General features: G+C 44.3%; 1 protein-coding gene across 11 annotated transcripts in view; it reads left to right on the forward strand.

The window, feature by feature from the left end:
• Window positions 1-13,365, forward strand: part of DOCK9 (dedicator of cytokinesis 9) — a 287,028-nt gene that overhangs the window by 102,229 nt on the left and 171,434 nt on the right. For 2 of the 11 annotated variants that reach the window (XM_070380792.1, XM_070380795.1), the window contains exon 1: window positions 12,554-12,810. The exons of 7 other annotated variants lie outside the window; for them this stretch is intronic. In XM_070380792.1, the coding sequence (XP_070236893.1) occupies window positions 12,685-12,810 (126 nt within the window). In that variant the 5' untranslated portion in view covers window positions 12,554-12,684. Of the gene's footprint in view, window positions 1-12,553; window positions 12,811-13,365 lie in introns of those variants that run through there. 2 more of the 11 variants (XM_070380799.1, XM_070380800.1) reach the window with 1 other exon arrangement.

Raw genomic sequence — 13,365 nt, forward strand, 5'->3', positions numbered from 1 at the left:
GTAGAAACAGTGTCAGACTTTATCTTTTTGGGCTCTAAAATCACTGCAGATGGTGACTGCAGCCATGAAATTAAAAGACACTTACTCCTTGGAAGAAAAGTTATGACCAACCTAGATAGCATATTGAAAAGCAGAGACATTACTTTGCCAACAAAGGTCTGTTTAGTCAAGGCTATGGTTTTTCCAGTAGTCATGTATGGATGCGAGAGTTGGACTGTGAAGAAAGCTGAGTGCTGAAGAATTGATGCTTTTGAACTGTGGTGTTGGAGAAGACTCTTGGGAGTCCCTTGGACTGCAAGGAGATCCAACCAGTCCATTCTAAAGGAGATCAGCTCTGGGTGTTCTTTGGAAGGAATGATGCTAAAGCTGAAACTCCAGTACTTTGGCCACCTCATACAAAGAGATGACTCATTGGAAAAGACTCTGATGCTGGGAAGGATTGGGGGCAGGAGGAGAAGGGGACGACAGAGGATGAGATGGCTGGATGGCATCACTGACTCGATGGACGTGAGTTTGAGTGAACTCTGAGAGTTGGTGATGGACAGGGAGGCCTGGCGTGCTGCGATTCATGGGGTCGCAAAGAGTTGGACACGTCTGAGCGACTGAACTAAACTGAACTGAAACTGACTTAGCACGGCATGGCCCCTTGAAGATGAAGTGAACACAGGAAGAAGAACTCACGTTGAGCTTGATTTCAAATTTCAAGTTGTGGATGATATCTGAAGGTCTGATCACTTGTAGACCAGTTTTAAAAGTAGGTGTTGATTTTATCTTTATGGTCAAGGCAAGTAAAAATGACCTCTTGTTAATCTGTTTAAAAGTAGTTTTACCACGTAGGACCTCTGTGACCTTGGACTGACCCCCTAAGTTCTGTGCCTCGGTTTCCTCGTCTATAAAGAAAGGGTTGGTGGAGGAATATACTGCTCATCGCACTGCCAGGCACCGAGTAAAACCATGCTGAGCAGAGCTGTACTGGAGCCTGAAGCAAAAGGAAAAAAAAGTCAGTAGTACTGATCTTATCTTTATTTCAAGTTGTGATTTGTTTATCATGGCTTTTTTGGAGGATATGAACTGTGATTTCATTTGAGTGTTTCATTAAATTTTACTTAATTACTGAGTTTTTAGTGCTGTCTTAAATTCTGTCCCTCAACTGAGTGTTCCACTTAACTCATCCCAGTCATGACCATGGAGGAAGTATTTATTTATGCATTAGCTACTTATTAGACATTATTTTAAAAGTTTCCCAAATAGGAATAAATGGCTTTAGAAATTTTAAATAATGTTTAGTTTAAAATAATTCATGCTTATTAAGGGAAGTCTAAAAAGTATAGATAAGTAGAAAGTAGGGAAGATGAAAGCCTTTGTTCCATATTTCAGACACAACTCTATCAACATTGAACTTCAGTTTTCATTTCTTGTTATCTTCCATCCTAATATTTTCAGGCCTCAGAAAACTCTGCAGTATTTTCTGTGGCTCCCTTAAGGAGATGTGTGTGTTCGAAAGGGAGGTCAAATTCGTTTGAAATAAAACTTAAAATATTTTGATCTACTTAATTATTAGGTTTAATGTTAATTTTGAAGCAGGGCTCCAAAGCATAGTAGCTATGTGAACTTAAGGTAAGTTATTTAGTTTATAAGAACCCCGGTTTCTCTAAAGAAAAATATCTCTTTATAGTGTTATTATTGTAAGGGTTGAATTGAACTGAATTAAACGAGTATGTATGCTGAATGCCTAGCACATAGGAGGGACTTGGGAATGTTCTCCTTGCCCCTCTCCTCCAGACCCCAAGGCCATTCATTCTCATTCCTTTCCACTTCTCTTCTGTATTGAAATTTCTGTGCGACAGTCACCTAAACAAATAAATAATCATTGACTTCTAGATATAGGTCTTGACAGAGCATAAATTGAAGCATGTGCCTGGAGAGTTCCCAAACGCTTCATGAAACACTGGAAGCCTCATTTATATTGTAGTTATTTAACCTGCTAGCTTTGAATCGACGGCGGGACTTTAAGACCTGGCCCCTCTTTGTGGAAAGGCCAGTGGGATAGTCGTAGCTACTTCTCAGAGCCTGATTACACGCCCCACCGCCACCCGCCTCACCCTCTCTCTTTCAGCAGTGCTTTTCCTGGAAGAGTGTTTTCCCTCGTGTGGGAGGGCAAAGCCGCAGCCCATTGTGTTGCGTGGGTCACAGTTTTAGGAATGTGACGAGTAGCACTGGCCTGTGCGGCAGCCTCAGCGAAGGACCAGAGGTGGCTGCAGCTCCGTCACCGTTCCGCCTCCACCACCGCCTTTGGTCTCCAGGCTGTGTGGTGTGTGCGTGTCGATTCAGTAGTGGGGAGAAAGGAAGCCCCAAAGCCTACCTTCCCTGACAGCTGCCCTCCTCACCTACCGTGTTTTTATCTCCACCTCCGGTTACTTTTATCTGTAGCTTATCTATGAAAGATTCATTGAGTTGAGTTATGTATTTTTACAAGTACTCGGGGGGAAACTTTGATTTGTCAGGATGTGTGGTTGTCCGGGAATAAGGTTTGAGCCCTGAAACCGCTGGCTTTGTTTTCTCTTCCTTGTCAGTCTCTTAAATTCACAAAGGAAATCAGTCACAATGAGCGCTCGTTTAGGCAGCAGGATGAGAAAGGATACATCATCTTTGCCGCTGATGAGTTTATCTTATGGAAAGGACGTAATCTGCTGCTGCTGCCAAAGAGGGGACTTCCCAATCATTGTCAGGGGACTGCCATGACTGTCAACAATCATTATCTTTTCGTCGTCCAGTCGCTCAGTCATGTCAGGCTCTTTTGTGACCCCCACAGACTATAGCCCGCCAGGCTCCTCTGTCCATGGGATTCTTCAGGCAAGAATTCTGGAGTGGGTTGCCATTTCCTTCTCCAATGGATCCTTCTGATCCAGGGATCAGACCCAGGGATCGAACCTGCGTTTCCTGCTTGGCAGGAGGATTCTTTACCACTGAGCCGCATTGTCTTTTTAATGCAAGCTGAATTTGCCCAGATCTGCTGGATAGCTTTGCGGAGTTTCCTCAGGTGGATTTGCCCCTTGAAGCCTGGGCGTGTTTCTGTTTTTGCAGAAGTCGGTATGCCGTGTTGGCTGGACCATTCTCTCTCCTTCCCCCAGGTTAGGGAGCTGATGGCCATGGACTGTGACACCTGGAGGGTAATCAGAGCCCTGTGGCCTCTCCAGCTTGTCGCTTTTCTGTCATGGACACATCAGGATGGTCCCAAACTTTCTACCTTCTAAACACTCATGGGACTGGCTTTAAGTAAATTAGCATACACAGATATTTTTATGAAACCTATAACCTCAGAGGGTGGCTCTTTGCATTTTTCATTATGTTCTTTTGAGAGGTGGATGGGGAGAAGTGAAAGAACGGATGTTCGTCTTCCATTTATAGCTGAATAAGGCATCTGAAGGGAAAACTCTAGTGCTTAGGGCTTTAAAAGAAGGTTTTGATTATCTTTTCTCACCAAGCACATATTCTCTGGCCTTTCACCTCAACATTTGTCACGTGGTGAGGAAAAGTTAGAAAATTCTACGTTGTGTGAACTCCCTTGGTGCTGGAGTTTGTGATAAATAAAGCCAAGGTGAGACAGTTTCACTGTTTGTTCTATAAGCACACATGTATGGATTATCTACTGTGCACACAGCACACAGCTGTTCCCCGCCACCGCCCTGGTGCTCAGAGCTGACGAGGGCATATGACACACCAGGCTAGGTCCAGCCCAGGTGGGGGCCACGGCGGCCCCGCTGTGGTAACTCAGGCCGGGAGTTTCATTTCCTGAGAAAAATCCCCACGTTATGTTTCCCTTGGCTTTGTAAGTTTCTATCTCTGAAACAAATCATTGACACCGCTGGCTGAATGATCATCATTGTGACCAAAACAAATAGTTCACATAAAAACTCTTCGTGTCCAGAGTATAAGAGCTCTATATCCAGCCCAGGGGGATCCTGATCCTTCAGTGAATCCATCTGATAAATGAGTTCTGAGTACATACCCTGTCTTAGGACCTGGGAATAGACCAGTACACAAAATAGACAAAAATTTCTGTCTTCCCAGAGCTGCTGCTTTTTTTAAAGTGGAGTTGGACAGACACTAAACAAATAAGGAAAACAAGAGTATAGAATGCCAGATGGTGACAGAGGCTGTGCAGGAGTGTAGGCAGGGAAGGGGGATGTCATGGGTGGAGGTGGGCTGTCTTCACAAGAAGCTTCTAGATCATTCGCGGCTGCTGGCAGTGTTCTGCGACAACAGTGGGACATGTCCGTTGTCCCCCTGGGTCTTGGGAGTGAGCGATGTCTAGCTCAGGTCATAATGGTGATCCCTGTCTTCCAGGTGAGGGAAGTGGGCCCCCAGAGTGGTGAAGTCACTGTCCTACATTCACAGAGCCAGTCCCAGAGAGTACCCTAAGCCTCCCCCGTCTAGAAATGGGAGGAGGACTCCACGCGTCTTTTTTTCTTCATCTGAAAACGGAGCCTTCTCTAGGGCCCCTTCCGCTGCCCCAGCACCGTGGGCTTACCCCAGACGTGGAGAGAGGGCAGTAGGCCTCCTCCCCTGCTTCTTCACCGTAGGACGTCCTTGTCTTCTGCCAGACTCTCAGCTCTGCCTCTGTTGGAAATGAGGCTCTGACACATTTAGACATAGATCCACCTTTTGATCTGTGTATTTCTCTTCCATGTGCTCTAGGGAAATATGATTCTGAAATGTGTATGTAACATCGTATTGGAGTGGTTTGTTGTTGTTCAGTCACTAAGTCGTGTCTGACTCTTTGCAACCCCACGGACTGCGGCACGCCAGGCTTCCCTGTCCTTCACTGTCTCCTGGGGCTTGCTCAAACTCATGTCCATTGAGTTGGTGATGCCATTCAACCATCTCCTCCTCTGTTGCCCCCATCTCCTCCTGCCTTCGCTAGAAGCTGCTCAGTGAAGGCTTCATCTGATGACCTGTTGCCTTACTTGGGTGTCAGTTGGGGCTTCCTTGGTGGCTTGATCTTGATCATTCAGCCAGATCCAGGGGATCTTCTCAACCCAGGGATCGAACCCAGGTCTCCCTCAATGTTCTGGAGAAGGGAATGGCAACCCACTTCAGTATTCTTGCCTGGATAATCCCTGTGGAGAAAGGAGCCTGGAGGGCCACAGTCCATGGGCTCACAAAGAGTTGGACACGACCAAGCAACTAAGCACGCACAGGACATCAATCAGCAAATGAGTAAGATTGCAGGTGTTGACCCCGCTGATTGCCGTCTAGTGTCTGCTGATTTAACCATTTAGATTGCTTTACTGTCTCCTTCGGTCAAATTTAAACCTGCTCAAGAGCTTTGTGTCTTAAAACTTTGGTTGACTATCTGGCTCATCTCTCTGGACCTCAGTTTCCTTATTCTGTGAGTGGAGGATCTTCCCCTGGTCCCTTGTCTAAGAACTAGATAAACTCTAGGGGCTTCTCGGTAGAAATTACAGGAACACACAGTTTTGAATGTAGGTTTAGAAGGGTTCATGGACCATTTTCCTCCATATCCAGGCTTGGATGGATTCCAGGCTAATAAGAAACACTAGGCTAGATGATAACGTGCATCTCATTTTTTGTGATTATCTGATTAAATCTCTAATGACAAAAATCATCGTTGAGGTGAGCATCTAACTTCGTGAAAAGTGAAGTGAAAGTGTTAGTCTCTCCGTCGTGTCCGACTCTTTGCGACTCCATGGTCTGTCCATGGAATTCTCAGGCAATAATACTGGAGTGGGTTGCTGTTCCCTTCTCCAGGGATCAAACCCAGGTCTTCTGCATTGCAGGCAGGTTCTTTACCATCTAAGCTAACAGGGAAGCCCTATCAGATTTCATATCAGAATGTATTTCTTTGATATTAACTCTTCTAAGAGGCCCCGAGGGTGTGATTTAGCAGCCCTCCCTCCTCTCCGCTCCCACTTCCACCTGCCTGTTGTCGCCATGCCCCTCCTCTGTTGTAGCTGGCTGTTCAGCAGCCTGTTCCCACACCCGTCGTCTCTGGTCTTGTCCTGACCTCTGTTCTCTCGCTTCTATGCACCGTATTTTTGTTTCCTCAGGGGCAGATCGTATTCCCAACACTGTTTCTTTTCTTTGGCCAGCAAGCTGACCGGTAACAATACACTATGGAAATCTTTAGTCATTTGTTTCTTTTTGTAAGTTTTCTTAATAATTTTTTCTTTTGTTTCACTTTTTCCCATAAAGGAGAAATGGAGTGATTACTTCGGAGTACATATTTAATATGTATTTAAGTCTCCACTTCAAAGTATGTGTATATGTATATTTTTTATTATTGTTGTTCAGTCGCCAAGTCATGTCTGACTTCTTTGCAACCCCATGCACGGCAGCACTCCAGGCGTTTCCTGTCCCCCACCATCTCCCAGAGTTTGCCCAAGTTCATGTCCACGAACATGAACATGTTGGTGATGCCATCCAACCATCGCATCCTCTGTCGCCCACTTCTCCTTCTGCCAACCATCTCATCCTCTGTCACCCTCTCCTCCTGCCTTCAATCTTTCCCAGCTTCAGGGTCTTTACCAATGAGTCAGCTCTTCGCATCAAGTGGCCAAAGTATTGGAGCTTTAGCTTCAGCATCAGTCCTTCCAGTGAATATGAAGGATTCATTTCCTTTAGGATTGACTGGTATAAACACATGTTTTATATATTTAAATATACTTTACAAGTATACACACACACGTGCACACACATATACACACAACATACATATACACACATGTATACACACAACACACACATATACACACATATATACACATACACACATACACATAAATGTATATACACACGTATACACACAATACATATACAAACATATATATATATATAACCATACACACACACATATACACACAATATATATATATACACACAGAGATATATACACGTACACAGATATACACACACACAGAGATACACACATACACACATATATATGCACACACACATGTGTATATATATATATGTTGCCTTTACAGTTAATTGTTATTTTGTAAATATTTTCCTGATTGGCCAAGAGCCTCTAATAGGAGAGTAAAAACAATTCTGTTGAGATAATTGATATTTATTCCTTGTACAGTCATTCTTTATATAGCTGCTGCTGCTGCTAAGTCGCTTCAGTTGTGTCTGACTCTGTGCGACCCCATAGACAGAAGCCCACCAGGCTCCCCCATCCCTGGGATTCTCCAGGCAAGAACACTGGAGTGGGTTGCCATTTCCTTCTCCAATGCATGAAAGTGAAAAGTGAAAGGGAAGTTGCTCAGTCGTGTCCGACTCTTGGCAACCCCATGGACTACAGCCCACCAGGCTCCTGCATCCATGGGACCTTCCAGGCAAGCTAGCTATAGCAAAATGCAGTCTCAAATTTTATATAATTCATTGCTAGAAACAAGTTTATTTACACTTCTTAAAGATTCAGTTATACTGTTTCCAAGGATACCTTGGTCTTAAAAAAATGTCTGGCAAGTTTTGCAGAATAACATTTTCTTAGCTGGGAGAAAGGAACACTTTAATTATTAGTAAATGACCCATTGGGGTTTAGCATATGAGCAGTTGAATGCTCCTGCCTTAATTTGGGCCACATGAAAATATTTGCATATTTTTACATCCACCAAATTTGTGCTTCAGGGCTAAAGATAATCAGTGACATAAAACTGACACAAGCATTCAGTTCAACCAATACGTTTTGAATGCTTGCAGAACCTCAGACCCTGGGGACTCAGCTCCTGTCCTCATGAATTTACAGGCTCACTGGAGAGTGCGGCACATACACCCTTGGTAAAAGGTAGACTGTGACAAGCTCCGAGATGGCAGTAAATGAAAGAGATGCCCAGAAGGTGCCAGAAGAGGAGCTAATGCATCCTGGGCAGGAGGAGCCAGGGGTTTTCCTAGGAAGGTGGCATTTAAACTGGGTCTTGAAGGTCGCGTAGGTGTCCTGTGGGTGAGAGGGTCCTTTATTCAATTTGCTGCTTTTCAGAATTTGATGGAACTTCATTGTACGGTGGGTGGGGGATGACAGGGTCTTTGGAGACTAAAGTTAGACTTCCTTATAGTAAATAATTACCCTTGGAAAATTCCTTAAATTTCCTATACAGTTTTCATGGTTTTTTTTTGTTTTGTACCCAACCTATATAATAATGTGTGTGTGTATTAAAATCTGAAAGCTGAAATCCATATATGGAAGCATCTATTTCATCTTATCTCTGGAATGTTCCTATTTTGCCATGGGTTTTCCTCCATTCCCATTCTGTTTTAATAATAAAACTCTATACCCTTAATGCACGCTTTTTTGGCGGGGAGGAGGAATTGTCAGTATATAGATGATATTTACCTATTTCCATTTTTTAAATTTATTTTTTAATTGGAGGAAAATTACTTTGTAATGTGTTGGCTTCTGCTGTACAGCAACACAAATCAGCCGTAATTATACATATATCACCTCCTCCTTTATTGCATGTTAATAGATGTATGTGTTATTATAAGAGTTAAACTGGTTAATGTGTGAAAGAACTTGAGATTGCTAGTGTCTGAAGGTTGATAAATATTTGTGGATTTGAATCCAGAGGTCCAGCATATACCTTCCCTTTGAAATATTGTAAAGGAAAACTTGACCACATACTTCCTGTCCTTCTATGATGGCATTTCCTCTTGTGGCTGCTCTGACCAGATGTCGTTCTCTTGTCCTCAGACACCGATTTCATGAAGCGCTTAGAGAAACCACATCCTACTTGTTGGTTTAGGTTTAGACCTCAGTGCTGTACCGTGTGACCCCTTGACAGGCAGACATACTGATACTAGTGTGTGTTAAATGAGCAGAATCAAACAAGGGCCTCTTACGTTGCCTGGGAAGTTAGGTAGCAGGAAGGGCGACAGTAGTATCTCCACTCCTCTAAGTCCTGAGAATTTCCTTCCTTCATAAATTAGACCCCCTCGAAAGTGACAGACCAGACCAGTGTCTTGCTCTCAGAATTGCTTTCCTTTATCTGGATTTAGGTATAATGCTCTGAGTTGGTGGTGAGAAAGCTGTGTGAATTTCGCTGCTGCATTTCCTGTGAACATGCTGGGCACCTTATCTAGACACTGATCAGTTCTCTTCTATGTAAATTTCTCTGTGAGAAACTAGAAAAATGTACTTGCCTTATAGCTTGGTATGTTTTTCCTTTTGAGGATGTGAATTATGGAACCGATTATGTTTGCCTTTGTATCTTGACTACCTAGAAGCCTAGAACCAATTCATAGTTTTTTCCTTGATTACAAAAGAAATATAAAATTCACAGCTAAAGTTGTGAAAAGTAGAAAGATTTCAAGAAGATGCCTGGATCAACGCAGAACACAAGGGGATCAAGACAGCTATTGGAAGACAGTTGTCATAACCAAACAGCAAAGAGGGAAGGGCAGTGGGTTTTAAATTGCTGAAGCACTTTGTTATGTGCTGTAGCAACGCTGCTGGCGAAATTGTCATTTTTGATTACGCTGCTGAAGTCCTGAATTTAAGACTAAGGTTAATTTCTTCAGATTGGAACAGCAACAGCAACAATAATAGTTACCATTACATGAGCACCTGCTATGTAACAGGCGCTGTGCTGTGCTGTTTTTACACTTTTGCCTCTTCACTGAAATGATCTCAATTGGATTAAACCCAGATGTTGCCTTTATCTTTAATTGCTGGTCAGTAGCTTTTACCTGTTTGTGCTCTCTAGCAGTTGGCATAGTTGCAATAGACAACTGATTCTACATAGCATCATGCTGACGAGTGTGTCCGTTGCATCTATAATGCACTATGTGACCTTCTGCACATAAAGCAACCTTTCTGGCCATCAGTTTCCTCATCTGTAAAATGGGAATAATCATGTTTCCTGTTTCACAAGGTTGTTAAAGGACTTTCCAGTTGGCTCAGTGATAAAGAATCTGCCTGCTAAGCAGGAGATTCTGGTTCAATCTCTGGGGTCTGGAAGATTCCCTGGAGAGGGAAATGGCAACCCACTCCAGTATTCTTGCCTGGAGAATTCCATGGAGAGAGGAGCCTGGTGGGCTGTAGTCCATGGGGTCACAAAGAGTTTGACACAACTTAGCGACTAAAGAACAAGAGCAACAACAAGGGTTGTTATAATGATTAAATAAATCACCTCTGCAGGTCTGGGGACACAGCACTTAACAGTGTTCATAAAATAAATAACCTTGTAAGTTCCTTTTCATTGCTTACAGAATGTCAGGGTATTTTGACCCGTTAAATAGGATAGCATTTCTCTCCTTAAAGTCTAGAACTTCTGGTGGCCTACTCTCCTTCCCTGGTGGCTCAGAGGTTAAAGCGTCTGCCTGGAATGAGGGAGACCCGGGTTCAACCCCTGGGTCAGGAAGATCCCCTGGAGAAGGAAATGGCAACGCACTCCAGTACTCCTGCCTGGAGAATCCCATGGAGGGAGGAGCCTGGTAGGCTACAGTCCATGGGGTCGCAAAGAGTCAGACACGACTGAGCAACTTCACTTTCTGGTGGCCTAATGATGATGGGAATTTGAGGAAGAATTGGGCTTTTTTGAACTCTTTGAGACATTTCAAAAAGGTTTTCAGTTGTTGGTTATGATGTGTTTTTAGCTTCCCTGGTGGCTCAGATGGTAATGAATCTGCCTGTAATGCAGGAGACCCAGGTTCGATCTCTGGGTGGGGAAGATCCCCTGGAGAAGGGAATGGCAACCCACTGCCAGTATTCTTGCCTGGAAAATTCCATGGACAGAGAAGCATGGTGGGCTACAGTCCCTGGGGTCGGAAAGAGTCCGACACAACCGAGCGACCTGCACGTCACACTTACCCATGTGCTTTACTGCGGTTCGGCTTGTCTGTTTAGTGCTTATGGCTTGCCTCCTCTAGTTTAGAGAACGTCTGTAAGTTTTGATTTAACCATTATTCCAAATCTATATTTATGTAACTGAGGTTCTTTTTTTTTTTTTTTTTTCTATCCTCTTGTAACCTTACAAAGAGAGATTTTAAAAATTCACAGATTGTATTTATTTTGGAGCACAGATATGGTGAGTTCTATTACCCTGAAAGATTACCCAAGATTGAGAAATTGAGTAGTTTAAAAAAAATTATTATAGAGACTACTTTTTTTTTTTTTTTAATGGATTCATAGAACCTTTGTGACTCATTACTCAGTGCTATCCACACTGAGAAAGATTCCTGAAATTTGGGTGGCAGAGACTGGGGCAACCTCCTCAGGCCCTGGTGAGAGGATGAACGTGCGGACATAGGGTGCCATCTGGGCTCCCCTGCTGCCCCCGGGGGACCCTGCCGGCCTCAGTCACTTGGCTGGGGACGAGGAGACTTGTGCCTGTATCTTAAACAGCAGCTTCTGTGTTTTCCTGGGTATAGGTACCTGTATACCTCGTGGCACCTGCTGTTGTTAGTGATACCTTGTTCCATTGTTTACATGTTACTACTACCGCTGCTATCATTTACTGTTACTAAATTCTCCCCAGTCTCAATGAAATAAGCAGAATAACTAATTGGGAGAAGCTCTACAGCATTCCAGGAAGTACAGGTAAATACTTAATCCCATCTTATGCTCATTTTCGCATGTAGTTTATTAATAAATCTGTTAACGCTTTTGGTTTTTCCTGAGATGATTTTAAAACGATCTAAAAATTACTCCACTATTAATGCGAGGAAATGATGAAAATAGGAGGCTTTTGGGGAAACACGTTAAGTGCTGTCACCGCTGAACCATGGATGGTGACCTAGCTACTTTCCTGTGCTTCTGTGTAAATCCCTGTTAACTGTATGAGTCTGTCCTTCACGATGTCTATTCATCTTGCCTTCTCAGCTTGTTCTGACACTCCTGGAAGGTGAATTCCCTCTCCTCTGCCTTACCTTTTCACCGCGATCCTCTCGGTACCTAGTACCAGACGCATTACCAGGTGGTACCCACATAACCCTTGATGGATCTAAGGTGATATTCTGTTTAATAAAAGCATTTACTATGATATGTGGAATCTCATGAAAATATGTAATGACCTCGCCTTTTGTCTAGTATAAAATAGTAGATAAATTAAGTTTGCCCTGCCAGGGGCTGTCATGCAGCAAGAGAGTCTCCCCTTCTGCCTGCCTGTGTGGGGTGCTGGCTACAGGAATCCCTCCTGGTTGCCCCTCCCTGCTTTGATCATCAGCCAAGCATTTGGTGTTTAGCTATAACATGAAGGAGAGCCTCCTGAAACTGTAAGAATCTGAGAACAGCCAGATGACCTGGCTTTTCTTCAGCTCCCGACATGGAGTGATTACGAAGGAGTCTCACGGTGACTGGTTTGCTTTTCCACACTGCACTGTTTTGATTGGGGTCCATGTGGCCCACGCCGCGTGGAGCAGACACAATGAGGCTGGTCTTCACGGGAGAGGCAGTGCACTGTGCATTGTACAGTTCGGGGTTTGTTTTCCTCTGGCCGGGCGAGTGGGAACCTCCCATTTTCCGAGCAGTAGTAACACCCCTGGAGGCTGGCCCTCCCACCCTGGCGGGATCCGCAGACCCAGCCAGCGGGGCTGACCACTTGTGCCTGGGAAGGCAGCTTCCTTTCCGTCCTCCGGCCCCTGGCATGCGTGTGCCTCGCCCGGCCAAGGACTCGCAGCTGTCTCAGTTGCAGACTCTGTGACTTGCGTTCTCAGCCGAGGATGCAGGCTGATAAATGCAGGACAAGTAGCCGAAGTGTCAAAAAGGAGCTGGTGATCGAGTCCCCGCTGCGGTGCAGGGATGCAGCCCAGGGCGAGGTGGAAGCAGAGAGCCCGGGGCCCGTGCTGGTAAGAGGGGCCGGTCCCCGGGGCTTCTGCTATCTCCCCGACGCTGTGCTTTCATCGCCTGTGCGCGCTTTGTGCCTTCTGGCCCTTCGGTTTGATTCTAAACTTGCCTGTCTCCGGCGAGCTCTCTTCTCTGTCTCCTCCTTTAGATTTGACTTGGGTTCCACTTTGATTCTTCTTTGGGAGGAAAGATAGGTTGATGTCCTGTGGGTGAAGGTGGTTTCCAAGAGGCTTCTTTGTATATACAACAACTACATATTGTTCAAAATTGTCTCACCTCGCTGCACTGTTGCCATATGTAAACCTGGAAGGCACACTGGAATTGCCTTTTATAGCATTGAAAACGATGCCCTTTGCAGAATTAAAACTTGTTCACATTATGTGTTTGTGAAAATTAGGATGGTAACGTGGGGGTGTGGTTTAAGGAACCTAGCTACTGAACTTAAATGTGTCCTCACCCCTTTTAGGAAGTTTGCCTTGAATTGAACAAAGTAAGAAATAGCCTGTGCTTAGAAACCAGTTGCTAGAAAAGTTTCTATTCTTAACATTAGCTAAACT

Source organism: Bos mutus, chromosome 12, assembly GCF_027580195.1.
Source record: "Bos mutus isolate GX-2022 chromosome 12, NWIPB_WYAK_1.1, whole genome shotgun sequence".
Taxonomy (NCBI): domain Eukaryota; kingdom Metazoa; phylum Chordata; class Mammalia; order Artiodactyla; family Bovidae; genus Bos; species Bos mutus.